General features: G+C 38.1%; 1 protein-coding gene across 1 annotated transcript; it reads left to right on the plus strand.

Annotated features, from left to right (window-relative positions):
• Positions 1-817: 817 nt before the first annotated feature.
• On the plus strand, positions 818-21,304 carry GLYATL3 (glycine-N-acyltransferase like 3). The gene is made up of 6 exons (XM_007972298.3): positions 818-1,034; positions 6,209-6,314; positions 9,882-9,989; positions 10,938-11,064; positions 14,868-14,994; positions 19,740-21,304. Exons 2-6 carry the CDS (start codon positions 6,237-6,239, stop codon positions 20,164-20,166), a joined length of 867 nt encoding a protein of 288 aa, XP_007970489.1. The 5' UTR covers positions 818-1,034; positions 6,209-6,236; the 3' UTR covers positions 20,167-21,304.
• The last annotated feature ends 6,007 nt before the right edge of the window (positions 21,305-27,311 follow it).

Genomic DNA, 27,311 nt, shown 5'->3' on the forward strand with positions numbered 1-27,311 from the left:
GCCTTAGCTTAACTTTTAAAAAATCTATTTTACTCAGTTAATATTTAGAAAACTATATTTATATAGGCTCCTTAGGGCCAAAAGTAGGTATACTTTGTTCTCAGTAACATCTTTTAAAAAAGAAGTTATCAGTATATACAGCAAGATCAAAAGCTCTTATTTTGACATTCAGTAACTGACACCTAATACAATTTCTCCACTCATTGTCAACTACTAGCTGCCCATTGTATTACAAAGCTCAGTGCCCTCTAGTGAAGAATGCCCTAACTTACCATTTTATGAGACATAAAGATGGTAAACGGAATCCTCCCATGTGACCGCATTCAAACTGAAGCACTCTGCATATGCCATTGAGACATTTGTGTTGCATATTATTTTAAGATTCAGGTATTGAGTGCTGAGATATCCAAGTAAATACATGGTTATTGAAATTTCAGTCTTTTGAAAGAAGTGGGTAAACTCTGAATGACTTTTCATTTAAAAGAATAGGCTGAAGTAATTAAAATTCTTTAAATTACTCTCATGTTCTTATGTATCCTCTGTAGAGATTACCCCCTTTCAGCCTTGTAAGTTTAGGGCAGCAAAATCATTTTCTTCAGAATATATAAAAAATAACTAAGGGGTCAATACTTTTATATTATTTTCTTATCGTACTACCATTCGCCTGGGTTCCTTTTCTTTTTATTCTCGTTCATGAGATACTGATTAATAGACAGGTTTTATGTCTAGAAAATACCTACCTCTAAATCAAGATTAGTATTCATCGGCTTTTACACCATAAGGCCAAATGTGATAAAAAGGAAGGGATGGAGTGGAAATGCCTGTGCTGTATGTGAGATGATTTTCACCTGACCAACATCATAAACTCCTCCCCCTCTACAGGTGTGGGCACTTTTTTTTTTCTCTCCCTCCTCTTTCTACTAAGGGCTAATTAGGGAGGTAGCCTTGAAGAATAAACTTACCATTGATATAAAAGGAGCGACTGGACTGATACACAGCTGAAAACCCTCAGTTTTGGACTGAACTCCCAGCAGGTAAACATTTATTCATTAATATAATACATTTCAAGTCATAGTTTATAATTGCAGAAAGGGATGGGAAAAATAAAGAGATGAAATCCAACCTTACACAGAAAGAATACATTGCAATTAGGTTTCAAGGAAAGATATATTTTGTTTTGTTTCTCGGCATGTTTTTGTTTGGGGTTTTTTAAACTCTTAAATTTTGATATGAGGAAAATTTTTACCCTTAAATTTTGATGTGAGGACAATAAGCATTACCAAGTATAAATTTGTCTGCATCGTGATATGGGTACAACTAGAACAACCTCTCTGAACAAAAATCCTAACATATCAAAAATAATTATTAGCATCGGATTGCAAGTGTGAAAAAAATGTATTTCCTTGTTAACAAATGCCCACCATTGTATTGTAAATAGTGTATTACATTATAAAAATGGAGATCTTATGTTTTATTGTTTATCAGACTTAAAAGTCTCCCAAGGGAGTTTCATGCTTTCATTGTTATGATAAATATTAATCAATAAAATATTTTAGATGCTTGCTCTGTGCTTATAAACACTCAAATGCCCTCAAAGAAACTTCAGTTTCTAAAACTTATATGAGCATAATTCTTTTTCTTGACAAATACTTGCAAACAGCGAGTCTATTGGCTATAACTTGGTTAAAGGAGTCACTAACCTTTACCTTCCAATTCCAGAACACACTGATTGTGGACAGTAGTAATTGAGTGGTAAGGATATGACATTCTGCTCTTGTAGCTTTCAGAGTTTATAGTCATTATGACTCTCTAACATGTTACAAAAATGTGTAGAAAATATTTTCTGCATCAATGAGAATTTCTGCTCTATTTTGTGGCATTAAAAAAATTATATTTAATGAAAGATCCTTATGAAATGAATCACTGTTTACTGAAGGGGTATTGTCAAATGTAGATTAATTGTAGTGTCCTCTCTGCATGAACCCATGGGGGAATGTCTCTGATTTTAGTTTGTCACCCTGAGTCATTTGTGAGTTGCAAGAGTATAGTCTAGAAGGGTAGGTTGAAGCCTGATTAAGGAGAGGTTTTATTACCAAGAAATTAGAGGCCGGGCGGAGTGGCTCACGCCTGTAATCCCAGCACTTTGGGAGGCCAAGGTGGGTGGATCACATGAGTTCAGGAGTTCGAGATCAGCTTGGCCAACGTGGTGAAACCCCCATCTCTACTAAAAATATAAAAAGACTAGCCAGGCGTGGTGGTGTGTATTGCAGGATCTGGCCAGCAGCCCGCAATGCAATGGAGCTCTCTCTTTGATCCCAGGCAGATCAGCAGGTCGAGAAATAATAGACAAACACAAGGTAGTGAAAACTGCGTCCAGGGGGGTCACTGCCTCCTGGTCCCGCGGTGGCGCCAATGCACTGAATATACCAGCATTTATTATTAAATTTATTGAGGGCGGGGGTAGGTTAGTGAGAGATTTAGGGTCATTTGATTATAAGGTGAGATGGTCACATGGGGATGAAGTAATTCTTTAATATAACATCTGTATGCAGAAGTACAGTATACAGAGATAAGAATTTACAATGTAATGTGTGCATCAGTAATTTCTAACAAAGCCTTAAAACAGAAACGCAGTCTTTCCAGAATCTATGATTAGGAAGATATTAATCAGCAGTAACAGTTGCAGCAAATGCTGGTTACAAACAATCCATAGAAACATGATGTGAAGCTAGACAACTGGTTAGACCAGAAATCCTCAGAAGGGAGTATGCTTCTTTAACCCTAAAGAGGCCTAGAAGAGCCGTGGCAAGATGAGGGTATTTATAGCCCTATCTTATCCATATGGAAGGGGGCCCCTCATGCATCCATTTATAGGCTCTCCACAAGGGTCACATTCCATTCTCAGAGCTATGAACATCTGCTTTTCTGAGATAGGAATCTTGGTGATGTGAAACCTCCCTGACTGCACGTCCATTCGTAGGCTCTCTGCAGGGGGAAGCACACCACGTGCTGTCGGCTCATTCTGGCAGTCCGACCTAGCATTGGCTTTACACAATCCTGCATGCAATTTTGTATTTACAATAATAAGGAGCATTTCATACTTTATTCCATAGCAGTAGTTTCATGGTGTCTCCGTACAGGTGTGTGCTTGTAATCCCAGCTACTCAGGAGGCTGAGACGGGAGAATCACTTGAACCTGGGAGGTGGAGGTTGCAGTGAGCCAAGATCATGCCACTGCACTCTAGCCTGGGCAACAGAGCAAGACTGTGTCAAAAGAAATAATAAGAATAAATAAATAATAAATAATAAGCTAGAGTAATGGACTTTAGAGATGGCATAAGTGAAAAAACAAGTATATGTTAGAGGAAAGAGTGTAAGGAGGATAATTTTCTGGGCAAACTGCATCATGAAACTAATCATATTTGTTTCACTTTATGTTAGAAAGTTTAGTGTCAAAAGTGGCCTCTCACCTGCTGCAAGTACAGTTGATTCTCACTGTGGTAGTTATTTTCAATAAAATGATCCTAGACACTGACTTAGTCAATACTGAAACATTGTTCCAAGTAGAAATACAGCTAGGTTCCTGTCAGCCTCTGGTTACGGTATTTTCATCAGCAGATCAGTAGTAACCTTGTTTTATATGTGTTTTTGTTGAAAGACACATTAATATACATTGTTGATTCAAAAGCATTGTAACTCATGTCCAAACGAAACTTACCCAACACATGTATTTCCTCCATTATTCACATCACAGCCTTTTTGCACTTAGAAACACCAATACAGCCAAAACGTGCTATGCTTTTGGTCCATTTTTAAACAGCAAAATCAACACAAAGCACAAAAACTTGAAAAACTTAGCACTAAACAGACCATGAAAAGGGCACTTGTTTACAGTATGAGAACAAACAAGAAGACAGAGCACCCTGTTCAGCCTTAGCTGGTAACATGTGAGTTAGGAAACCCAGTTCTTTTTGTTGCTCTATGCATGACTGCAAATGACTATAAAAGTGCCACAAGTATTGAATTGGGAATTACAAATAAATGCTAGTGAGCAGGTAAATTTTCAAATATGAAATTCATGATTAAGGATGATCAATTGTATACATAGGATTATGTCCCATGCTCCATACTTTGCATATTAACCTCACTTTTGACTCCATATTACTTTGTCCCTCTATTTCTCCTTTGCCGAATTTTAATTTAATTATTTTTCTTGATATATTTTACATATCTTCCTTCTTCTCTCTCTCACTGTCTCTCTCTCTCTCTTTCTTTCTTCTTTCTTTTTACAGAGTTTTGCTCTTGTTGCCCAGGCTGTAGTGCAGTGGCGCGATCTTGGCTCACCACAACCTAGCAACCTCCACCTCCCAGGTTCAAACAGTTATCCTGCCTCAGCCTCCCTAGTAGCTGGGATTACAGGCAAGTGCCACCATGCCCAGCTAATTTTGTATTTTTAGTAGAGACAGGGTTTCTCCATATTGGTCAGACTGGTCTCGAACTCCTGGCCTCAAGTGATCTGCCTGCCTTTGCCTCCCAAAGTGCTGGGATTACAGGCGTGAACCACTCACTGCGCCCGTCCTACATATTTTCATAAATGGCTTTAGATCCTTCAGGGAACAAATCAGGTAATAAAGGAGCAAATTATCAACAAATATTCTAATTCCTACTCTTTTCATTAGCTACTTTGATAAGTATTCAGGCATAAAAAGATCTCTAGACATCAAACCTAATTAAGAGGTTCATGTTCCACTGCCCTTTGAAATAATTTTGTTTCGTTTTCTATCAGGATATATTGAATTAGAATAAATAAATGTATTTCAAATAAGTATCTACTACAAAGTTAAAAATTGTATTTAGAGATGACGCAAATGAATGAAAAGTTAAGCAGATGAAAAAGTGAAGAGATGATGGCTCTACTTCTTTCTTTGCCATCCTGAAGTATGGAAACTAGATCTTTTCAAAGTTTCTAATATTGGTCCAGACTGGGATTCGAAAGCCTCTTGATGTTTGGGTGCTGCCCTGGCCCCTGCAATCTCTTCTGACTCCTGCAGAGAGCACAGACACCTTAAGTGTGCCACTCAGTGAACTAGAGCCCACAGGGATTGATCATATGCTTTCCAGAAGTTCAGGCTCACATAAACCTCATGATAGAATTTTACAGCAGATTTTAGGTAGATTACAATTGAATATTCAGGGTATCTTGTAATCACAGGGTTATGCCACATAGGGAAATTGAGTAGAATTTTCTCTACCTGGAAAACATGTTGTAAAGGAATGATCCCAGCTCTCCACCGCAACCCCAGAAGGCACCACGTTCTCCTGTCTAGCTGAGTTCTTTGCCATCCTAGTGCCTGTCTGCCACATGTAAGTTGATAAGCTCCGCTACATTGAACGTAGGAAATATTCTTTTTCTTTAATTCAGTCCATCCCTGATTGGAATGATGCCAGAAAAAGTTTTCTTGGGAACAAAGCAGGGGAGGTGAAGCCCCCAAATCTAAAAAAAAATGTAATTGCATGAGAACAGATGACTTTGCATACATTATATTTAGGCCCTTCTTCTTTCTTTAATTTCATCAGGCTAAAATGAGTCTCAGCCTTTGATCACTTCTGATTCTTCATCTTCAATCTAGGTATTTCTCTCCAGTTGTTCCTCATAACCACCCGACCCACTCAAGTCTTTCTCTAGTCTTTGCCCCACATTGTGAAAAAGATGTTTTCCAACTTAGCTCGAGGCTCTTACCCTGAGCTTCATAGTTTCCATTCAACAACTATTTAGAATGTCCCTATTGTGTGCCAGTCCCTTTGGCAGGTGCTGTGGATACAGTGGAGCACAAAGAAGGCATCGGTCCTACCTTCACACAGCTTATAGGTTACTTGGGATGGACTTAGACCAAATAAAACACAAATAAATGTAAAATTACAACTATTATACATGCTCTGAAGACAGAGTTTAGAGTACAATCAATGTATATAGTAGATTTAACCCAGGATAGATACTCACATCTGTTCGAGATTAAGTCATTAACACTTCCCATGTATTCTCCGGTTTACCCATCCCAGTGCCTCCCCATCTTCCTTTTTCCCTCTTTAGAGGGAACAATGGTAGTCAGAATTACACCCAATGAAAATAGAATTACAAGAATAGTCCTAAATAGATCCAAATATTAACAGACAAAAATTAAACACCTATCTTCAAGTTTCTAATCAGGTGTGAAGTTGCAAGAGCTCTGGAAAAGATGTTGGTGCTAAACTGTTCTACCAAATTACTGATACTGGAGAAAATGTTGAAGAGTTGCTTTCCTGAATCACTCAAGGTACCATAAAATTACTAATTTTATTTTATTTCTTTATTGTGTTAATCTATAAAATAATGTCAAACTTGTGGCTATTTTCCTTTTTTTCTGATGACAAGACTCTCTAGGAGCACTTGTTAAACCTACAGCTTCTAGCTCCCTCCTGCTAGAGACAGATTGAATAGACTGTGGATAAGGCCCAGAGAATTGCACTTTTCTTTTCTTTTCTTTTTTTTTAACTTTAAGTTCCGGGATGCATGTGCTGAATGTGCAGGTTTGTTACATAGGTATGCATGTGCCATGGTGGTTTGCTGCACCCATCAACCCATCATCTAGGTTTTAAGCCCTGCATGCATTAGGTGTTTGTCCTAATGCTCTCCCTCCCCTTTCCTCTCACCGCCTGGAAACGACACTTTTCATAGTCACTTGGATGACTCCTAAGGAAATTTAGGTAATTTCTAGATTATTTCTAAATAAATTTGAGTTCTAAAGTATTTTAAATAGCAGAAGGGTATGGACTAGGTGGCATTGCAGTTAAGAACATAATCTAGTTAAAATAATAGAACTGAGGTTTAGATGTTGTTATAAATGCAGTGAAATTGCCTTTAAGAGCTGAATTTCTTGAGCAAGGAGACTGCCCTATGCCTGGTTTTCCAATGTGAGTGGCATGCAAATCACCCAGGAGAGACATAACAAATAAGAATTTGTGAAGACAGAGACTTGCATTTTTACCGAAGACCCTGTATAATCCTTATGTACATTAAAATTTGAACAAAAGTGTTCTAGGAGTCCTCTAATGCACTATACTGTGTGAATTAAATCTGGCCATCTTGCCTTATTGATCATGCTTAAACTGTATGTGGTAACGAAAATGTCAATAATAATTTGGAATCATTTGGCTAAAAAATAAAACATATCAAATGGACAATCTGACCCAAATCTTCCCAAGATCAATGCTGACACTGAAGTGAATTAATAGAATGAAATGGTAGGCTACTTTGCTTTAATAACATGTCCAAATAATTATTTTGCCAGAGATAATGAAAACAACTTCAGTGACCTTTACAGGGTAATAAAAGATTAAAAAATTAAAGAAAATACCGTTTCATTTATTTACACTTCCTCCATTTTCTGGAGGTTGTGGCTATGGATGTTGTAACCTCAGCTTAGCATTTAAGTGATTAAATATCCTTCCAAAGTTCCTTCATAAGCTCTCATCTCAGTCCCCCAGCGCATTGACATCCTTCTAGCCACACCCCCTCAACTCAACATTCACCCTTTGAATAAATAGCTGTTGGAAGAGTTTGTAATTAACCAGTGTCAAATGTTTCAGTTGGCTCCAAATCCTATACAAATAAGTTACGTTTTTTCTTCCCGAATCTGAATATTGAAAGAGCTTTCCCTTTTAACATGCTGAGCATTCCAACCATATTTAGGTTACATTCTTGAGTAAGAATGCACAGTTTCTTCATGTGAAACTATATCAATAAACATTACTCTGTATATGCAAGATGAGCAGCCACAGAATTTAAAGATTAACAGAACAAGCCTGACCCTTCCAGGTTACTTTAGATCTCGAATTTTCACTAAGGGTGATCCATGTTACACAATAATATAAGCCGAACCCAATTTGGAAAGACTCCCTCTATGAGGATATGTGAATGACGTCCAGAATGGGTAATATGGAAGAAAGTTGTACAATTCTAGGCATTGAAGAAAATGAGTGATTTAGATTAAAATAGTGATAAACTCAGGTGCAGTAGCAAGCTTGTAGTCCCAGCTATTCGGAAAGCAGAGACAGTAGGTTCATTTGAGCCCAGGAGTTCAAGGCCAGCAAGGTCCTATTTCTTTAAAAAAAAAAATTTTTTTTTTTTTTTAATTAAACAAAAAAGTGATAAGGGAGGTAAATGTAGGTTCCAATGTCCTTATAAACAAAACCAAGCAAAACAAAGTCCATTGAAATCTAACACATGCTAGTTACAAAGTGCACATAATTTAATTATGTAGCTCAATGAATTTTCATAAAGCAAATGCCTACATAACATCCACTACTACAGAGAAAGAAAATTACTTTTTACATCACTCCTTCCCACCGGCAATGCCCCTTTCCAACCACTACCTCTCCCTGCTCCCTAAAAGTGACCACTATCCTGATTTCCAAAGCCATAATTTAGTTTTGCCTGTTTTGAATGTTAACATAAATTGGATCACGCAGTAAGTATCTTTTTCGTATCTAACTTCTTTTGCTCAACATTATGTTTGTGAGATTAATTTCATTGCTGTTTTGTAATCTATAGTACCAATGTGCCACAATGTATTTATTCATTTCACTATTGATGAATATGAATGGTGGTAAAAAGGATTCCCATAGTTCAGCAGTCCTTGTTACCACCACAACTTTATCCAACCTCTACAAGCATACATGTGACATATGAAAGCTGTTTTGTAGGACAGTCATCTTTCTTAGTACAGAAAAATATGTGGCTGCGTATGGTGGCTCATGCCTGTAATTTCAATACTTTGGAAGGCCAAGGTGGGAGGATCACTTGAACCCAGGAGTTTGAGACCAGCCTGGGCAACATGAGACCCCATCTCTACAAAAAAAAAAAAATTTTTAATTATCCAGGTGTGGTGGTGCTTGCCTTAGTCCCAGCTACTAAGGAGGCTGGGGTGGGAAAATCGTTTGAACCCAGGAGACGGAGGTTGCAGTGAGCAGAGATTGCGCCATTGCACTCCAGCCTGGGTGACAGAGCGAGACTGAGGAGTTCAAGGCTGCAGTGATCTGTGATTGCCCCATAACACTCCAGCCTGGATGACAGAGTGAGACACTGTCACAAAGTAATAATAATAATAAAGGAAGGGTAAACTTTAAAGAAAGAGAAGAAAAAATGTGAAAGGCCACAGAAAGAATTCTAATATTATTCTACTTTGGTTGAGTCACCAAGCATTCAATCATCTATGCCAGGCTCCATGGACATAATAATGAATGAAACATCATTATAGTCCTCAAGGAATGCTTACAGAGCCTGGCTCCATCAAATCTAAAGTGCAGTTTTGTTTGTTTGTTTGTTTGTTTTAATTTGAGTTGGTGTCACCCTCTAATGATGTCTAATTGTAAGTTAGGGTTGAAGAAGGAGTTGCATCTCACAGGTTATTTTCAAATACTATAGTGGGCTTGAAAAGCAGCTGAGCATCAAAATTATTTGCGGAAATTTTTAAATATGCATGAACCCTAAGTGCATATGTTATCCTGATTCATTCAGCAAGTATTTACTGCTGACCTATGTGCCAAGTACCCACCTAGTAAGCCTATGAATTTGGTACCTCTCACTGCTATCCTATAAAAAACTAGGTTTGGAAAGAGTTTTTATAGGATTTCATAGACCTTTTACCAGTTTTCATGTGCACTGATAAAATAGCAACAGAAAAATTAATGTGTGTCTATCATATGTCTGAATTATGCATATATGTTTATAATTTCCCCTCTCATGGATGGAGTACACAGTAGAACAAGATGTAAAGAAGATAATATGTGACTGAAACAGCTAATAGTATGATTGGCTTGTCTCTCTGGGTTATCTGACTCAGGTTTATGGAGCGGTGATGAACATAAATCGTGGGAACCCCTTTCAAAAGGAAGTGGTGTTGGATTCATGGCCAGATTTCAAAGCTGTTATCACCCGACGACAAAGAGAGGTATAGTTTTGAAAGGTAAAAAATTTAAAAATAGTAAGAATTGGAGAGAAAAAATAGGTAATGGTATTTTATAACCACAGTAGCCATATACGTTAGCTTACAACACTACCTGTTTCACCATTCATTTCTTTTCTTTCTTTCCCTTCCTTCCTTCCCACCCTCCCTCCTTTCTTTCTTTCTCTTTCTTTCCCTTTCTTTCTCCAACTTTCTTTTCTTTTCTTTCTCAGAGTCTCATTCTATCACCCAGACTGGAGTGCAGTGGTGTGATCTCAGCTCACTGCAGTCTCCACTTCCCAGGTTCGACTGATTCTCCTGCCTCCGCCTCCTGAGTAGTTGGGCTTATAGGCACCCACCACCATGCCTGGCTAATTTTTGTATTTTTAGTAGACACTTTAGTAGAGATGGGATTTCACCATGTTGGCCAGGCTGATCTCGAACTCCTGACCTCAGGTGATCTGTCTGCCTCCGGCTCCCAAAGTGCTAGGATTACAGGCATGAACTGCCACTATGCCCAGCCTCAGCATTAATTTCTAATTTGACTGGCTTCAGAGTATGAGGAACTTGAAAAGCCTCTAGTCCAAACATGTTCAATAAAGTGGTTCCTTAGTGTTTCATGATCTCTAGAAGGATGAAGCACAAATGGTTGACTTATAGATACTAGCTTTTTCCCTGGGTGAATGGTTGCTTATGACTGGTGACTTTGGTCATGTGGGTATTTGGAAGAAGAATGAAGACAACATCTGCCCCATTCTGCTCCTGAGACCAAGGAGAAGCTCATATGGCCAAAGAGGTACCGTCCTGACCACATTAGGAAGATTCTGAGAGTTGTAATTCTTGGAGGTAAATCCAAGAATTACATATAAAATTAAATATAAAAGAGTTAAATATTTATATATGTGTATATATATTTATATATGTAATATATATATGTAATGTCTTCTGTCCTAGGCTGAGACAGATAACCTTGATCATTATACTAATGCCTATGCTGTGTTCTACAAGGATGTCAGGGCTTATCGACAGCTATTGGAAGAATGTGATGTTTTTAACTGGAACCAAGTTTTTCAAATACAAGGTGAGGTCAAGTGCAAGACTTATATTATGCAGTCATTTTTTTCCTCCTTAGCATATATCCAGATAGATATAGATATTTCATATATATGAAAATATGTAGATTATATATATACACATATATGTATAAATACATACACATCCATTTTATGCATTTACCATTTCTATATTATAGTGTTGTAAGAACACTTATTTGTCACTTCTAATGAGGCATGCATGGCCTTCAGGGTAAAAAGAGACCATTTAAATGGAGCTGTTCTTAGGTGACACATATTTTCTATTATTGTAATATGGATGGATATCAGTGAGAATCAGAGAATATTTTTCCTTATTGGTTTTAATAATTTTCTATCACACCTTTTAAAATAACTATAATTTAGGTCTTAGCCAATAGGTAGGCCTTTTATTTTTTCTGAAGCAGATGATTCTGGAAAGAAATAATCAATTGTTCTGCATAAAATGCCCTCAAATAACTGTTTTTTGGTTTTTTTTCTGAGTCAAGGTCTTGCTCTGCAACCCAGGCTGGATGCAGTGGTATGATCATAGCTCACTGCAGCCTTGAACTCCTGGGCTCAAGGATCCTGTCTCCTCAGCTTCCTGAGTAGTTGGGACTACAGGTGGCACCACCACACAGGGCCTTTTTTTGTTTGTTTTTGTTGAGGCAGCATCTCACCCTATTGACTAAGCTGCTAAAGTGATTTTATACAGAAAGTTTATATGAGCTGTGAGGAGATAACGGCATGGCCATCAGGACTTGGGGCAGAACTTCACGCCAGGAGAGAAGATTAAGGGTTTCTGATAGTTTAGATGAATAGCTTCCGCTTCAGTGTACACTTACTCATCCAACTTTTCATAATGATTAGGTGTTGGCACAGGCAATAAAGTTGTTGTTTATGATTGTTCCAGTGAAATGAGTGCCTTGATCATTTAACAGGAAAGTAGGGAACCTCATATTGGAAATATAAAGTCTAGTAATTTTTTTTCACCTATAGAAAGCTGAGGCCCTCCAATAAGGAAAAGCTTCTATCCACCTGGAAAATTTACAAATAAAGACTAACACATGATCATAACCCAAAGACATCAGATGTCGTACAAAATTTATTCATAAATGTACAAAAAGACCTTACGCAGGAAGCTCTAAACTATCTCTCACCTTTACAGATTTGCCCCAGTTGCACTGGTTAGAAATGAGACATGATTCTATCACTTCCATAGCCAATTTAGAAAAAAATGTTCTGACCAGTATTACTTAACATAGAAATGAATAAATGTCCTCATTGGTGTGAAAAATCATGGTAGTAATTGGATGGATCTTGGTGCTACAGGCCTATTATCACTAAATCACCTCAATCCATCATTATATAGAAAAAAGGTATATAATTTCCAATATCCTTTTCAGAAGGCTGAGCTGATAGTTGTGAGTAAGTTATAGTCATCTAAATTGACTCAATCATTCTTTCTGAAGGTTTGGTGGGGACAAATGTGAATTAGTATCACCTAATATAGCCGGAGTAGTAAAGGTCCCTCATTTAGCACGTAAGTCAGCCTGGACATTACCCTTGGCTTCTCCTGTTGTCTTTTGACTACAGACTTCTGTGGTAATAGCTGTAATTTTCTTGGAATACTGAATACTTTCCAAGAAGTCATTGGTATGTTTACTATTCTTAATTGGATACCCAAAAAGGTCATAAATCCTCTCTGTTTCCATAACACAATTCCAAAAGCCTACCTACTGACCATATACATGATCAACATTTGCCACAGTGCAGGCCCCAGTCATAGATACTAGTTTGGCTACTGGGTAGATCAAGCATTAGGTGGTGGAGCTGCTTCAGGACTTGATGTCCAGAGGAATGACACATCCTGCATAGGAATGCCTTTGTCATTTTTAATCTGAGAGCCATTAATGGACAATATTAAATCATGTTTAACCCAACAAGCTACCCAGAGTAGCTAAACCCCTTTAGTTTGCCATGTGAAGGCAGGAAGTGAAAAAGTATACAGCTACCCACACAGGCCAGGGTCTTCTGCTCACTACTGATTAGTAAGCTAACCTTGCACTGATGTGAAAAAGATTATCTACATGTGTACTAACGTGAGAGTTTCAGAAGCCTGCTTATTGGTAAGAAGTCTAATAAATGTCCTGAATTGTGGCTTATCCACTTAGCCGCTCTTCTCATAAGAAGGTAGGTAGAAAGAGGTAGAGCAAGATGTGGAAGTTCCTTTCACTTGTGGGAAAGGAGAAAATCATTTGTTAAAAGTCGTAACTTTTAAAGAAGACAAAAGGACATGATCAAGAACACCATGAAGAGGTAATCAACAAAATCCAAGATTGTGAAAACCGCACAGTAAACACCTGGGTTTTTTCAACAAATGAAATGAAAGAATCAGAGAGTGGGGGTAGGGATTGAAGGAAAACTTGTAGATTAAAAAATTTGAGACCAAAATTAAACTATAGTGTGTTTAACAACACACACTTACAAAGTAGGCACTGCCTCCTTTTTTCTCACAGTCTTTTGAATTACTTAGATGAAATTCAGTGTTATAATATGAGATACTAGCCACAGCATCCATAATTTTAATAACATTAACTCAAAAGCCTACTTATCTTTTCTGAGGCTTAACTCCCTGAGGGAGGAGTCAAGGCTCAGATACAACACTGTGTTCAATACGCCTTCCCACTCAAGCATTCTTCAAGAAGTCCCAGGTCCACACTGAAGAACCTTACCAGAGAGGAGGAAAGAAGCCATTAGTCATGGGAAGAGGGAAAGTCAGTTTGCAGAGAATTCAATCCATCAGGACACAGACTGGAAAGGATGGAGTAGATGGGGATTTGAAAAGGTGGAGAAAGGAATCATACTATAAGCTCTCTAAGAACAAAGACCAGGAAGGGCCAGGCATAGTGGATTATGCCTGTAATCCAAGCGCTTTGGGAGACCAAGACAGGGGCATCTCTTGAGGCCAGGAGTTTGAGACCAGCCTGGGCATATACGGAGACCCCAACTCTACAAAAACAAAACAAAACAAAAACTTAAAAAATAAATCAGCCAAGCGGTGGCACGCACTCAGGCGGCTGAGGGAGGGGGATCATTTGAGCCCAGGAGTTCATGGTTCTAGTAAGCTATGATCATGCCACTGCACTCTAACCTGGATAAGAGAGCAAGACCCTGTTTCTAAATAAAGAACAGAGACCATACCATTTTTGTGTACCACTATGAACTTTGTCTAGCATAGCACCTTATATACATGCAACACCTACTGAATCAAGATTTATCAAATAACTATGACAAATGGAATCTGGGTGAGGTAAGTTCAGGGTAAATCTCACCAACACTGAGTTTACACCTTGCGTTCTGTAATGGAGAGGTGTAACAGACTGAAAGAGAGTCTTTGAAGTTGGTTTGCCATGTCCAACAAATCTAAGCTCTTGTATACTTCATAGACTTTTAGAGCTCTAAAATGTCATCCTTTATTTCGTGGAGCTTAAGGTTAGTCTGAGAGTCCAAAGAACCAATATTCTCCCAAGAAATTCTAAAGTCCCATGAGATATTCCTATCATAAGTTTCTATGAAGATCGTGATGAGTGGTCCCAACGGGCAACCTCAGGGGAATTTGAAACTCCTACAAAAATTTGAAACTTAGACAATAGCTGTAATAAATTACATGTAAATATATACTGGTTAGGATAATACAAGATGGCAAACTGCTGGTATTGATGATTCTCAGTATAAAATTACTGCAACAAATTTACTGTCTGCTTTTTCAACTAAAATGCCCACATATTAAATTATGTCTTTCTATACACAGGGTTGCAGAGTGAGTTATATGATGTTTCCAAAGCGGTTGCCAACTCAAAGCAGTTGAATGTAAAGCTAACTTCCTTCAAGGCTGTTCATCTGTCTCCTGTTTCAACTCTGCCAGATACCAGTTTCCTGTATGTAAACCAAGTTTTTGCATTTGGGGCAGGACTTACTGCTATAGAAGTACAGGTAGCAGTAACTGGAGTACTTAGTATCACTATGGAATATCTAGGCACTTTGGATTTCAACCATTGAGCATAAATGGGTGTGTGTATATTTACTTTTCTCCTCTCTCCTGCGCTTGACTGCTCATAATTTCATTGAAAATCAAATCAGTATCTTTGTCCATAGTTATAAATGAACTCAGAATTCCTGTGTTTTCATAGTATCCACGGAAAAAGTATTCCTTGGTGTCCTCGTCCCTCAAATAATTCTAAATAATTTATACTGTCTGAGTCCAAGGTTGTTATTGTTTTTGCTGTTTCAGGGATGGGGGTATATAGCTGACTTATGTTGAGCTCTTATGTGCCAGGGACTACAGGTCTTAAATATGTTATCCCATTAGTTCTTTCCACAACCCTGTAAAGTAGGACTATTATTATTGCCCCTCCCGCCCCCACACACCTTTTTAAACAGAGATGAAGTAACACACAGGGGTAAATTATAGAGCCAAGAAAGAATCCCAAGTCCAGCTCCAGATACAATCTTTCAAAACATTGATTAGTTTGTATCTGCATTTATTCTTCTTTTGGAGTCCCTGCTCTGTCATTTACTAATTACCTTTCTGAGTCTCAGTTTCTTCTGAATTCATTCCTTTAAGTATTTTGTTAAATTAATATCATTTTAAAACAACAAATAATTGTACACTTTCATGGGGTACAATGTGATGTCTTGATAAATGTATATACTGTAGACTGATTAAACCAAGCCAGTTAATGTTAAAAAAAAATTGTTATAATATTTTCCTGACATGTTGTTTTGCAAGAGACTGAAGCAAGATAATTAAAAATCACCCACCTCAATGAATGTTAATTTTCTGTACTCCTACAGTGAATGTTGAAGAAATTGTTGAGCAAAATAGCACTAAACCTTAAGAAGAATGTACATTAAATCATAGGAAAGCAACTGGATTTTCTTTTATTGTAGTTTTAATTACGAAAATTTCAAACATACATGAAAGTTTAAAGGATAGTATAAAGAACCTCCCACCCATACGGAGCTGACCTTATTTAATTCATACAAATATATATTCTTTCCACTTCCTAGATTATTTTGAAGAAAATGTCCCAGACATTATCCTAAAAATTTTAATATGTAACTCTAAAAAATGAGTCTTTAAAAAAAACACCCACTATACTCATATTACTCCTGCGTCCGAGGTCCCCAAGAACACCCACAGGTTTTATGGTTTACTACATTGACACACAGGACTCAGCAAATATACTCATGGCTATGATTGATTACAATGAAAAGATAAAATGCAAAATCAACAAAGGGAAAGGGAGCTTTGGGTAAAGTCCAGAGGAAACCAGACACAACTTCCAAGAGTTCTCTCTCAGTGGAGTCATACAGAATGTGCTCAGTCCGTAAACAATGACCTGTAATGATATGTGTAAAACGTTTCAAACTCCTGGCCTCAAGCAATCCTCCTGTCAGGGACTCCCCAAGTGATGGGATTACAGGCCTGAGCCACCGTGCTCTGCTAAAAGTTGTCTACCAGGGAAACTTATTATTAGACACTCAGTGCCCAGGATTTTTATTGGCAGCATCCTCTGCCTAGCACAGACCGATTTCCTAGACACACAGAAGGAAAGCCAGTGTTCAGCAAAACCCACACTGTTTGCACAATTTAATCACAGTGAGCCATTTATGTGAGTCCTGGAAATGGTAGCCCCCTTCCAGATCCATGTTCATAGACACCAACCAAGGGTCAACCTTGCAATTAGGCCTTTTTAAGGGCGATGGCCTCAAGCCTTCTATGTTAGTTTTTTCTGCACATTCCCTTAAAATATTGTTAACCTATTTCCTTAAAGTAAAATAACAGTATTCATATTTCTGATATTGTCATAATATTTTTAAGTTTTTTTCGAATCAACATCGTAACAAGGTTCATACATAGAACTCTTTAATACATATGAAGTTTCCTTTGACTTATAAGTTCCCCTTCATCTTTATTTTTTGCATTACTTTTCTGTTGAAGAAACCAGGTTATTTGTTCTTTGAAGTATCCCATAATCTGTTTACTATTGTATGCCTGAGGTATTATTTAAAATTTTCCTCTGTCCAGTCAAGCCTTTTGAAATGGGGTTTTAACTTGAATTGATCTGTTTTGCATACAGTTAGACATTCTGTCTTTTTTTTTTTTTTCTTAACTTCCCACACAAAACTGATGCAAACAATTTGCCTTTAACACCTAAGTCATTATGCAACTGTGTGAATTATTTTGAACACCCGGCCCTTGGGAAACAAGGTCACAGTCTCTAACATAACTGCTCCTGAAACACTTGCCTTAGCAATGTTTTTATCTGCAGTGATTATTTCTGCCTGAAGCTTCTTTGCCCTTGCTTTAAAGTTCATTTTCAAAAACTCAATTGAAAATTCCATTAAGCCAGCTATTTTTTTCCCCCGCTTAGTCGATGGATGACTGGCCCAGTTCCATAGCTGATAAAATGCCTGAAATGTGCAACAACACTACACACCACTAATTAAAAGAAAACACAAATTTTTACTTTATAAAAATGATGACAAGAACATTATCAGTCTCTTAGCAGTCACTGGGGTAGTCTTGTGATATTAATAGCTTTAAGACTGAGAGCAAATTCTGAGGCACTGTCAGCCTCATAGGCTTTCAACTAAGTAATCCATTTCAGTTTTTAGAAATCGCAGCAATTATTTTTCTTTATCTTAATATGAGGGGCTTTATACAGTAAATTAATAAAAACTTTCATAACGTTAGAACAAATACAATGAAAGCTAGTGGTGTATACAAATACTGCCAATGGAAAAGTTGAAGGTTGGGACTATTTAACCTAGAAAAGAGCAGGCCTAGGAGACAGTTTGAAAGAACAAATATGGCCAGGTGCAGTGGCTCACCCCTGTAATCCCAGCACTTGCAAGGCGGGTGGATCATCCTGAGGTCAGGAGTTCGAGACCAGCCTGGCCAACATGGCAAAACCCTGTCTCTACTAAAAATACAAAAGTAGCTGGGCATGTTGGCACGTGCCTGTTATCCCAGCTACTTGGGAGGCTGAAGCAGGAAAATCGCTTGAACTCAGGGGGCAGAGGTTGCAGTAAGCCACTGCACTCCAGTCTGGGCAATAATGCGAGACTCCATCTGAAAAAAAAAAAAAAAAAAAAAAAAAAAAGAACAAACATTTCTAAAGCATGCACATATGCTTGGCAAATTAAGAGATTTTATTTCTTTTTTGGCCATGGATGCATAACCGCAGAAGTTCTACTCTAACATGGATGCATAACCACAGAAGTTCTATTCTAAAACTTTTTTTTTTTTTTAATTGAGCAAAAGATTAGGGCTTCAAGAATCTGGATTTACCAAGTCCTCAGAGAGGACTTCAGCAGAGTCAGGACTAAATAAAAGCAATTCTGAAGGTTTTTGTTGTTGTTGTTGTTTACAGAAAGTGTTAAAAGAAAAACTTTAGACAGATTAAATTTAGCAACGTTGGTCTGGGTGCAGTGGCTCACACCTGTAATAATCCCAACACTTTGGGAGGTCTAGTATGGTGGACAACTGGAGTACAGGAGTTGGAGACCAGCCTGGCCAACATGGTGAAACCTTGTCTCTACTAAAAATACAAAAATTAGCCAGGCGCGGTGGCACACCTGTAATCCCACATACTCAGGAGGTTGAGATACGAGAAGCGCTTGAACCGGGGAGGTGGAAGTTGCAGTGAGCCGAGATTGCACCACTGCACTTCAACCTGGGAGACAGAGCAATGCTTTCAAAAAAAAAAAAAAAAGTTAGCAACGTTTATTTGAGCAAAGAACAGTTCATGAATGTGGCAGCACTCAGAATCAGAAGTTCAAAGTTACACCCACCAGTGGGAGATTTTATACGCCAGACACAGAAGCAAAGCAGGTAAATCCTCTGATTGGCAACAGTTAGGTATCTGTATATTTGGGCATGATCTGCTCACTTACCTGCCTGTGATTAGCTTGTATAACAAACTCAGCTGTTTGTTATGCGCCTAAGGTTGGTTTTGTGTCAAGTTAGGTTGCAGTTCAACACATGGGGACTCAAGGTATGGCGGGAACTGTGGGCCAAATTTAATTCATTTAACAACAGAAACACTTTCCTTAACCTGTGCTGAAGGCAAAAGCAAGTGAACATAAAATTAGAAGCAACGACTTAAATTTGGTGTAATAAGTGTTTTGTCTTCTCAGAAATGAAACCCGGAAAGGTGCTTGTAAATCGGGAATGGTGGATTCTAACTCACTGAAAATCTTAGGTGCCCTCTCAGGGATGGTTTCTCAGTTTGAACCAATATGAAAAGAGTAGTAATAGGTCGGGCATGGTGGCTCACGCCTATAATCTCAGCTCTTTGAGAGGCCGAGATGGGTGAATCACAAGGTCAGGAGTTCGAGAACAGCCTGGCCAATATTATGAAATCCCATCTCTACTAAAAATACAAAAATTAGCCGGGATGGTGGCAGGCGCCTGTAATCCCAGCCACTTGGGAGGCTGAGGCAGGCCTCCCAAGAATTGCTTGAACTCGGGAGGCAGAGGTTGCAGTGAGCCGAGATCACGCCACGGCACTCCAACCTGGGCTACAGAGCAAGACTCTGTCTCGAAAAAGAAAAATAGTTATGTGTAACCACATGACTCTGAGGTCCTATTTGTTCTTGTGTCATTCCGTTCTAGCAAGGGGCCTTTCCCACGACTAACCTACCTGAGTGTTGCCGAAGCAGATCTACTCAACCGGACATGGTCGAGGGGAGGCAATGAACAATGTCTCCGGTACATCGCCAACCTCATCGCCTGCTTCCCTAGTGTGTGTGTCCGGGATGAGAAGGGAAACCCGGTCTCCTGGTCCCTCACAGACCAGTTTGCCACCATATGCCATGGGTACACCCTGCCAGAACATCGCAGGAAAGGTTACAGCCGGCTGGTGGCCCTCACGCTGGCCAGGAAGTTGCAAAGCCGGGGATTCCCCTCTCAGGGGAACGTCCTGGATGACAACACGGCATCGATAAGCCTACTGAAGAGTCTCCATGCTGAGTTCTTGCCTTGTCGCTTCCACAGGCTTATTCTCACCCCTGCGACTTTCTCTGACCTGCCTCACCTGTAGCCCAGTGAAAAACTGCAGTGGTTTTCTCACTTTCCCTGAGCGTACACATACTCTTGGCTGCCAACCAGGGGAGAGTTAAAATGGGAATCGGGAGACTCTTGGGTTGTTGGAAAGGGCCTGCAGAATACATACAGGATCCACTTGAGAAGCCTTAATTCTTCGTATCTCAGGTTTCTCCAGTAAGTAGCTGTGGGGGTGAAGAGTAGCTGTGGCTGAAGACTGAGGACGATTGTCCTCCTTTAGGAGAATAGGTTCTAAAGCCAGCAGTTTTAGCGTACTAGGAGAAATTACTGCCTGAGAACAAATGATTCAACACAGGACCATGTGGCTACTGCTTTATGATTGCTGTTTGGACCTCTGCTCTGTAGTCTTAAAGGCACACCGCTTCCCTACTGCCTTCATATTCCCCTGTCCCCACTGCTTTGTCTCAGCAACCTCTGTCCTAACACCTCTACTGCTAAGTTCTCTGTAGAGTAACCTCCTTTTTCCCTTTTAGTTACTTGCTCTTTACTTCTGCCTAGGACTCTAGCCTATAGTTCACTGCCCTGGGAATGTTCAAATGTAGTAGTTCTTACATTTTAGTGTTTGTCAGAATCACCCAGAGGGCAGGTTGCAACACACATCACTAGGCCTCTCCTACTAGGAGGTAGGGCCCCAAAATTTGCATTTCTAACAGCTTCTCACTGCTTATTTGCCTTGGATGAATGACAATATGGGCATTTTGATGCTATAAACAAATGCTGTCAGCATAGGACTAGACCTTACCTATAATCTATTTCAGCCCTCTTATTTATAATCTACTTTCCCATATAAAACTAAGATTCATATATAGGGGTGTTTGAGGGTATGCAAATGAATATATAACATATATTCATACATATATACATTCATATCTTCTATATGTATATGTACATACTCATAGAATTTTGATAATAAACTTTAACCCTCTGATTACATGTGAAAATTTTGAGGACCGGAGAAAAGAAATGACTTTGTCAAGATTATATTCTTTATAATCAGTACTGGAGGCAGAGCCAGAATGCTGCCATTTCAATTCCAATCTCTTATTTTCACTAAATCATGTATCCTTTTTTATAATGAAAATTAAAATGCTTAAGTAATTAAAAGATTCATTTTATTTTTCTTTTATTCTTGTCATTATTTCTTCTTAATTTGAGTTCCAATTGCTTGTGTATGTATACCTTTCAAGGGCAGTAAAGAAAGAGATAAGCATCACCAGCTGTGTTCTCCATTTACAATAAAAGCAGGCACTAATGCAATAGTTGGATTGGCCTTGTCTTGATAAAATTGACTTAGCTATATAGAAAATACTGGTTTCTTATCCCCAAGGAGGTCACAAAATCCTGACTGCAAAGATAGGGAAAAATCCAACTTTTAGGCGTTTATTCTGAGAAAAAGGAAACAAATTGGCTGAAGTAAAGCACATTTTAATTTAAAAAATAGGACTCAGTAAGAGTAAATATATGCTTAGTTCATCCTGAGTCCACGGTTACCTGGAAACTTATCTATCCTTGGATCCAGAGAGGAAAGCACCAAGTAACCAGAGGCCATAAACCTCTTAGGAGAATATGCCCTAAGGATGCCAATTATCTTTAGCATCGATTAAGCATGAGTTACTCCTGCTTGATATATGGCAATATTATTATAGCCTTATTTTCTTCCTAATGATAATTTGCCTAACATTTCACATTTATCTATGTGCTAATAATTGTACCAGATGTGAGATGTATATAGCTTAATCCTGGTGAGGGATAAAGTATTGCTTTATTGTGGGAATTCTTGCTTAGAGGTGTTATGAGTCACCAAAGTCACGCAGGCTCTAAGTGGCAAAGTCATGATCAGAACAGGGGTTTGTTGGATTGCAAAGCCTATACTACTAGTCATTATGCTAATTGGTCTCTTAAGCAGCTTGGAACACTTTGTAAATAATTATTCCGTTATCGCGTTACATTCTGAATTTTCTACCTTCACTTCCACCTCCAAAACAGACCCCATATTTGAAAGATTTTTGTTCCTACCAAATTGCTCGTATACTACTTTCTTACTTTCATCTTCCAGCTAACCATGTTGGATATAATTGCTCAACTTTGAACACTGTTTCTGACCCTTTTAAGGCATGTGCAGAGAAATGTCTGGAGTAAGGAGAGGACAAGGAGAAGAGAAAAACTCAAGAAGTAGAAAAGGGGCCAGGCGTGGGGGCTCACACCTGTAATTCCAGCACTTTGGAAGGCCAAGGCAGATGGATCACGTAAGGCCGGGAGTTAGAGAACATCCCGGCCAACATGGCAAAAACCCATCTCTATTAAAAATACAAAAATTATCTGGGCATGGTGGCACATGCCTGTAAACCCAGCTGCTTGGGTGGCTGAGGCATGAGAATCACTTGAATCTAGGAAGCAGAGGTTGCAGTGAGCCAAGATAGCGCCACTGCACTTCAGCCTGGGCAACAGAGCCAGACTGTGTCTCAACAAAAAGAAGTAGGAAGAGGCTTCATTAATATAGGGTTTATTTGTTGATTTAAGGAAATTCTTCAGTGTAATATAAAAACCAATAGAAAGCCTTAAGTAGCGCATTAATCTGTTTGGAAATTAGTTGGGAGACTATAGTCTAAGCAAAAGGTGGTGGTAGCTTGGATCTGAATGTTAGCAAGGATAATGGTGAAAAGTGAACAGTTACTTGAACTATTTAGAAGGAAAGTTGTCAGAACTTAATAATGTAGTGGCTGCAGGGTATGCTGAGAGAGAAATGTCAAGGATGACTACTGGGCTTCTGTGTTGTGAAAGCCGCAGCTGGTGGTAGTTTTCACTGAGATCAGAAACCCTGGAACAATCCCAGATCTGGAGCAATTTGCAGCACAGAAAATTGTTTGTTCAGTTTTCGGATGTTGAGTTTTGAAACATTCAAGTGATGGGATGAAGTTGGATATTTGAGTCTAAATCTCAGAAAAGTTATTTGGGATAGAGGTATTGATTTAGAAGTATATAGATGATAACAGAAGCCATGAATTTAGCTGAGGTTGTCTAGGACTGAACCTTAAATGCATCAACTATTTAAGGCAAGGGAAAAGAAAAGCTCTGGAATAGGAGAAGGAGCAGCCAGAAGATAGGAGGAAAGCCAGGAGTTGACTGTCACGGAAGAGAAGGAAGAAAAATTTAAAAAGGGAGGGATGGTCAATGGTGTCAAATTATGCTGAGAGGTCAAGAATACATTAGGAATGAAACATCTTCATTCCACATTTCACTCTCAAATATTTTAAACATATGTACCAAAAAGAAGCCAGAAACTACATATTGCATAATCCTGTTTCTATAAAGTTTAAAACCAGGCAAAATGAATTTGTATCTGTAGAAGTCAGGAAGTAATTACCCTTCAGAAGGATAGTAAGTAAAATTGGATATGAAATGGCTTCTGGATTTCCAGTAAGATTCTGATTCTTGACTTGGGTGGGTTACAAAGGTGTGTTCACTTTGTAACACTTTGTTACACAGGTGTGTTCCACTTTTTAACACAAGTATGTTCCCTCCAGCCCTGACTTAGCCAGGCCCTTCCCTGCTGGGCTCAGTCTTTCCATAGGCAAATCTGCATGACTAACCACCTCCTCCCTGCCCCCTATGCGTCAGGGCCTAGAGCAGATGATTATCAAGCTATACAATTACGATATATCTACTTTTCTGTATGCATGTTATATTGCAATAAGGAATATTCCTTAACAGAAAACAGGCCTGAAATCTGGAAAAAAAAAAGTCTGTATATTTTAGCAAGAATGAGTATTCGGTCTGCCTAAGATTCACTGAAAAGACATAGAGGGGAATAACTGAGAATTCAATCTGCTCAAACTTCGAGAGCAAGATAGGGAAGTGCAATTGTGGGGAACATTTATACAGCCTCTAAAATAGAATCTCATTTAATAATACAAGATTTGATTCTGTTAATTTTGCATTTTTTTAGTCACTAAGTTTTGTTCAGTGATTTGAATTTTCAGAAAGAATGTGAGATAAATATATATTAAATTTCCTTAAACTGTCTTTGATACACCTCAAATTTTGTATCCCTTTTTCTAACCTCAATAAATACTAGGGGCAAGGAAAAAATGACAATGAAAGTAAAAGGTAGCAGATGGAGTAACAAAACATGGAGTGCCAATATTATTTCTTCCTTCTGGCCTGAAATGGTTGGATTAAAATTATTTATTTCAGTGGGGAAAATGAAGATAGGAGAGACATAAAACACAGATTGTTTTTCTACATCAGTGTGGTTAGTTAACATTTCCTAAGCTTCTCATAGCCCAGGGTTCTCAATCTAAGCTCCAACAATAAAACCTAATCATTAATAACACTTTGCTTTTTCTGATCTTGGCCCTGAAGGATGGAATAAAAGAAGGAAGATGATAGTCACTCCTAGTGTCTCCTTTTTCCCTTACCCCCTTCCACCTCAGCAATTCTAGTGTCATGTATGTTCTCAGGACTGTCCCAATTTTGTTCACCACTTGAGGAAACTTTTTTCCTTGAGACAACTTTTGCTCACTTCTTAATCTTGCTCTAGTGACTTAAAAAACTACAAAACGCATAGTCAATGTCTGAATTTTCCTCTTACTAATTTATGTGCAATTTTCCCTTCCACCAACAGATATGTGTTTCCAAGGCAAAATATGCTTTAGGTTTTAAGCACTGTTACAAGACATTGCTTATGATAGGACTATGAGATGTTCAGTTAATACTATGCAGTTATTGAAGTGAACACTAGATGTCAGATTTTAGTTCTAGATTACTTCCCAATAGAGGGAGCACTTGAATTGTTTCTAAACATTTCAGTAAAATTTTTGCCTCATTTTGAACTATTTCCTTTCAGCAGATTCCTATAAGCTTAACTACCACATCAAATGATATGAACATTTTTAAATCTCAACATATAATGTGTAACATTTGTTTCAAGTGATTGTGCCAACCTATCCCATTTGACCTCATTTTCCCAGAGCTGAGTAGTTCGTTCTTTCTTTCTTTCTTTCTTTCTTTCTTTCTTTCTTTCTTTCTTTCTTTCTTTCTTTCTTTCTTTCTTTCTTTCTTTCTTTCTTTCTTTCTTTCTTTCTTTCTTTCTTTCTTTCTTTCTTTCTTTCTTTCTTTCTTTCTTTCTTTCTTTCTTTCTTTCTTTCTTTCTTTCTTTCTTTCTTTCTTTCTTTCTTTCTTTCTTTTTTTGTTGTTGTTGTTGTTATTTTGTTTCTTTTTTAAGGCGGAATCTCGCTCTGTCGCCGGGCTGGAGTGCAGTGGTGTAATCTTGGCTCACTGAAATCTCCACCTCCCAGGTTCAAGCGATTCTCCTGCCTCAGCCTCCCAAGTAGCTGGGGTTACAGGCATGCACCACCACACCCAGCTGATTTTTGTAGTTTTAGTAGAGACAGAGTTTCACCATGTTGGCAAGGATAATCTCGAACTCCTGACCTCTTGATCCACCCACCTTGGCCTCCCAAAGTTCTGGGATTGCAGGCGTGAGCCACCATACCTGGCCAAGTAGTTGTTTTACATTGTAAGTGATAGCTAACAAGATCTTGCTAATTTGATTGGGAGGGGACCACTTATGTTTATTGGAATTTATGGGTCTTCGATTTTTAGAGAGATTATTGTCATCATTTTTAATACTCTTTTGCAATGATATAAATTATTTTTGTATGCTTGCTAGATTCTTGCTGTATTTTTAAACCATTAACTACAAGAGACTGTTTACCTATTGAGAATATAAGGCCCTTTGTTATTTGCTGCAAAAATTTCAGACTTTTATTCATATAATAGACTAACATTCATGTAATAGAATATTAGATATGCTTTTAAATCTTCTAAATATTTGACATTTCTATTCTATCAATCTTTTACTTTTATTTTTGCATTGCTTTTAAAATGGAAAAAACTATTTTAAAATGTCATGAAATAAATCTTTATTACAAAAATTGAAATTGAACAGTATATAACTATATACATATAAAGTATACAGTGAGTTTCTAGTCTGTCATCTCTCATGCCTGCTCCTTTCCAAGAAGAACAATTGTTAATAGTTTGTGTATCCATCTAGAATTCTCTCTATATGTGTGTTTGTGTGTGCATATTACATAATAAAAGCACATAAATATACTTTCTCCCTTATAAAGTGGAATCACATCATATATTGCTTTGCAACTTAGTTTTCAACTCAACAATATAGCTTGAGTATCTTTTCATGTTAGTTTACACAGATTTTTCTTATTTTATTTTAGATTCAAGAGCTACATATGCTTGTTTGTTACACGGGTATATTGCATGGGGAGGATTGAGCTTCCAATGTACCCAATACCCAAATAGTGAACATTTTATCTGATAGGTCGATTTTCAACATTATCCGTCCTCACATTCTCCCCACTTTTGGATCCCCATATCAATTTTTCTTTCTTTTCCTTTTTTTTTTTTTTTTTTTGAGACAGAGTCTTGCTTTGGCACTAGGCAGGAGTGCAGTGGCACGATCTCAGCTCACTGCAACCTCTGCCTCCCAGATTCTCCTACCTCAGCCTCCTGAGTAGCAAGTATTACAGGCATGTGCCACCATGCCTGGCTAATTTTGTATTTTTAGTAGAGATGGGGTTTCACCATGTTGGCCAGGATGGTCTCGAACTCTTGAGCTTGTGATCTACCCACCTAAGCCTCTCAAAGGGCTGGGATTACAGGCGTGAGCCATTGCCCCCAGCCTCTTTATTTTTTAATGACTATGCTAAAAAATGTATTCCACTCAAGATTCAGCGACTTAAGTCTTGTTCTAAAAATCTAATTGTTTGATTTTTAAATTTTCATTATTATATGTAAATTTGGTGGTTTGAAGTTTTGTGTTTAATTAAATATATAAGAAATGTATTTTGGTTTGTGATGTGAACTGGTCTAATTTTATTTATTAAGAAGTTTTCCAAGCAGGATTTATAAATAAAAGACATGAAGCTTTTTAATAACAGTGACTTAAGTATTAGCATATGTATTCAAGTCACAAATGAGTTCATTATAATTAGTTCTTACCTGTTTATTAAAAGATATCCAAGGTCTTATACGGACGTGGTTCTACTTTGCCTTACTTGCTGGTTTTATTGGTAAAAGTAGAAAAAAGATGTTTCTTTT

The sequence above is a fragment of the Chlorocebus sabaeus genome, chromosome 17 (assembly GCF_047675955.1).
Source record: "Chlorocebus sabaeus isolate Y175 chromosome 17, mChlSab1.0.hap1, whole genome shotgun sequence".
Lineage (NCBI taxonomy): Eukaryota > Metazoa > Chordata > Mammalia > Primates > Cercopithecidae > Chlorocebus > Chlorocebus sabaeus.

Excerpts from the sequence above, each read along its gene's own strand:
- GLYATL3 (XM_007972298.3), top strand. The coding sequence starts at position 6,237 with ATGTTGGTGCTAAACTGTTCTACCAAATTACTGATACTGGAGAAAATG. Across the intron at positions 9,990-10,937 it reads TCACCCGACGACAAAGAGAG|GCTGAGACAGATAACCTTGA; the intron begins GTATAGTTTTGA and ends CTTCTGTCCTAG. Across the intron at positions 11,065-14,867 it reads CCAAGTTTTTCAAATACAAG|GGTTGCAGAGTGAGTTATAT; the intron begins GTGAGGTCAAGT and ends TTCTATACACAG.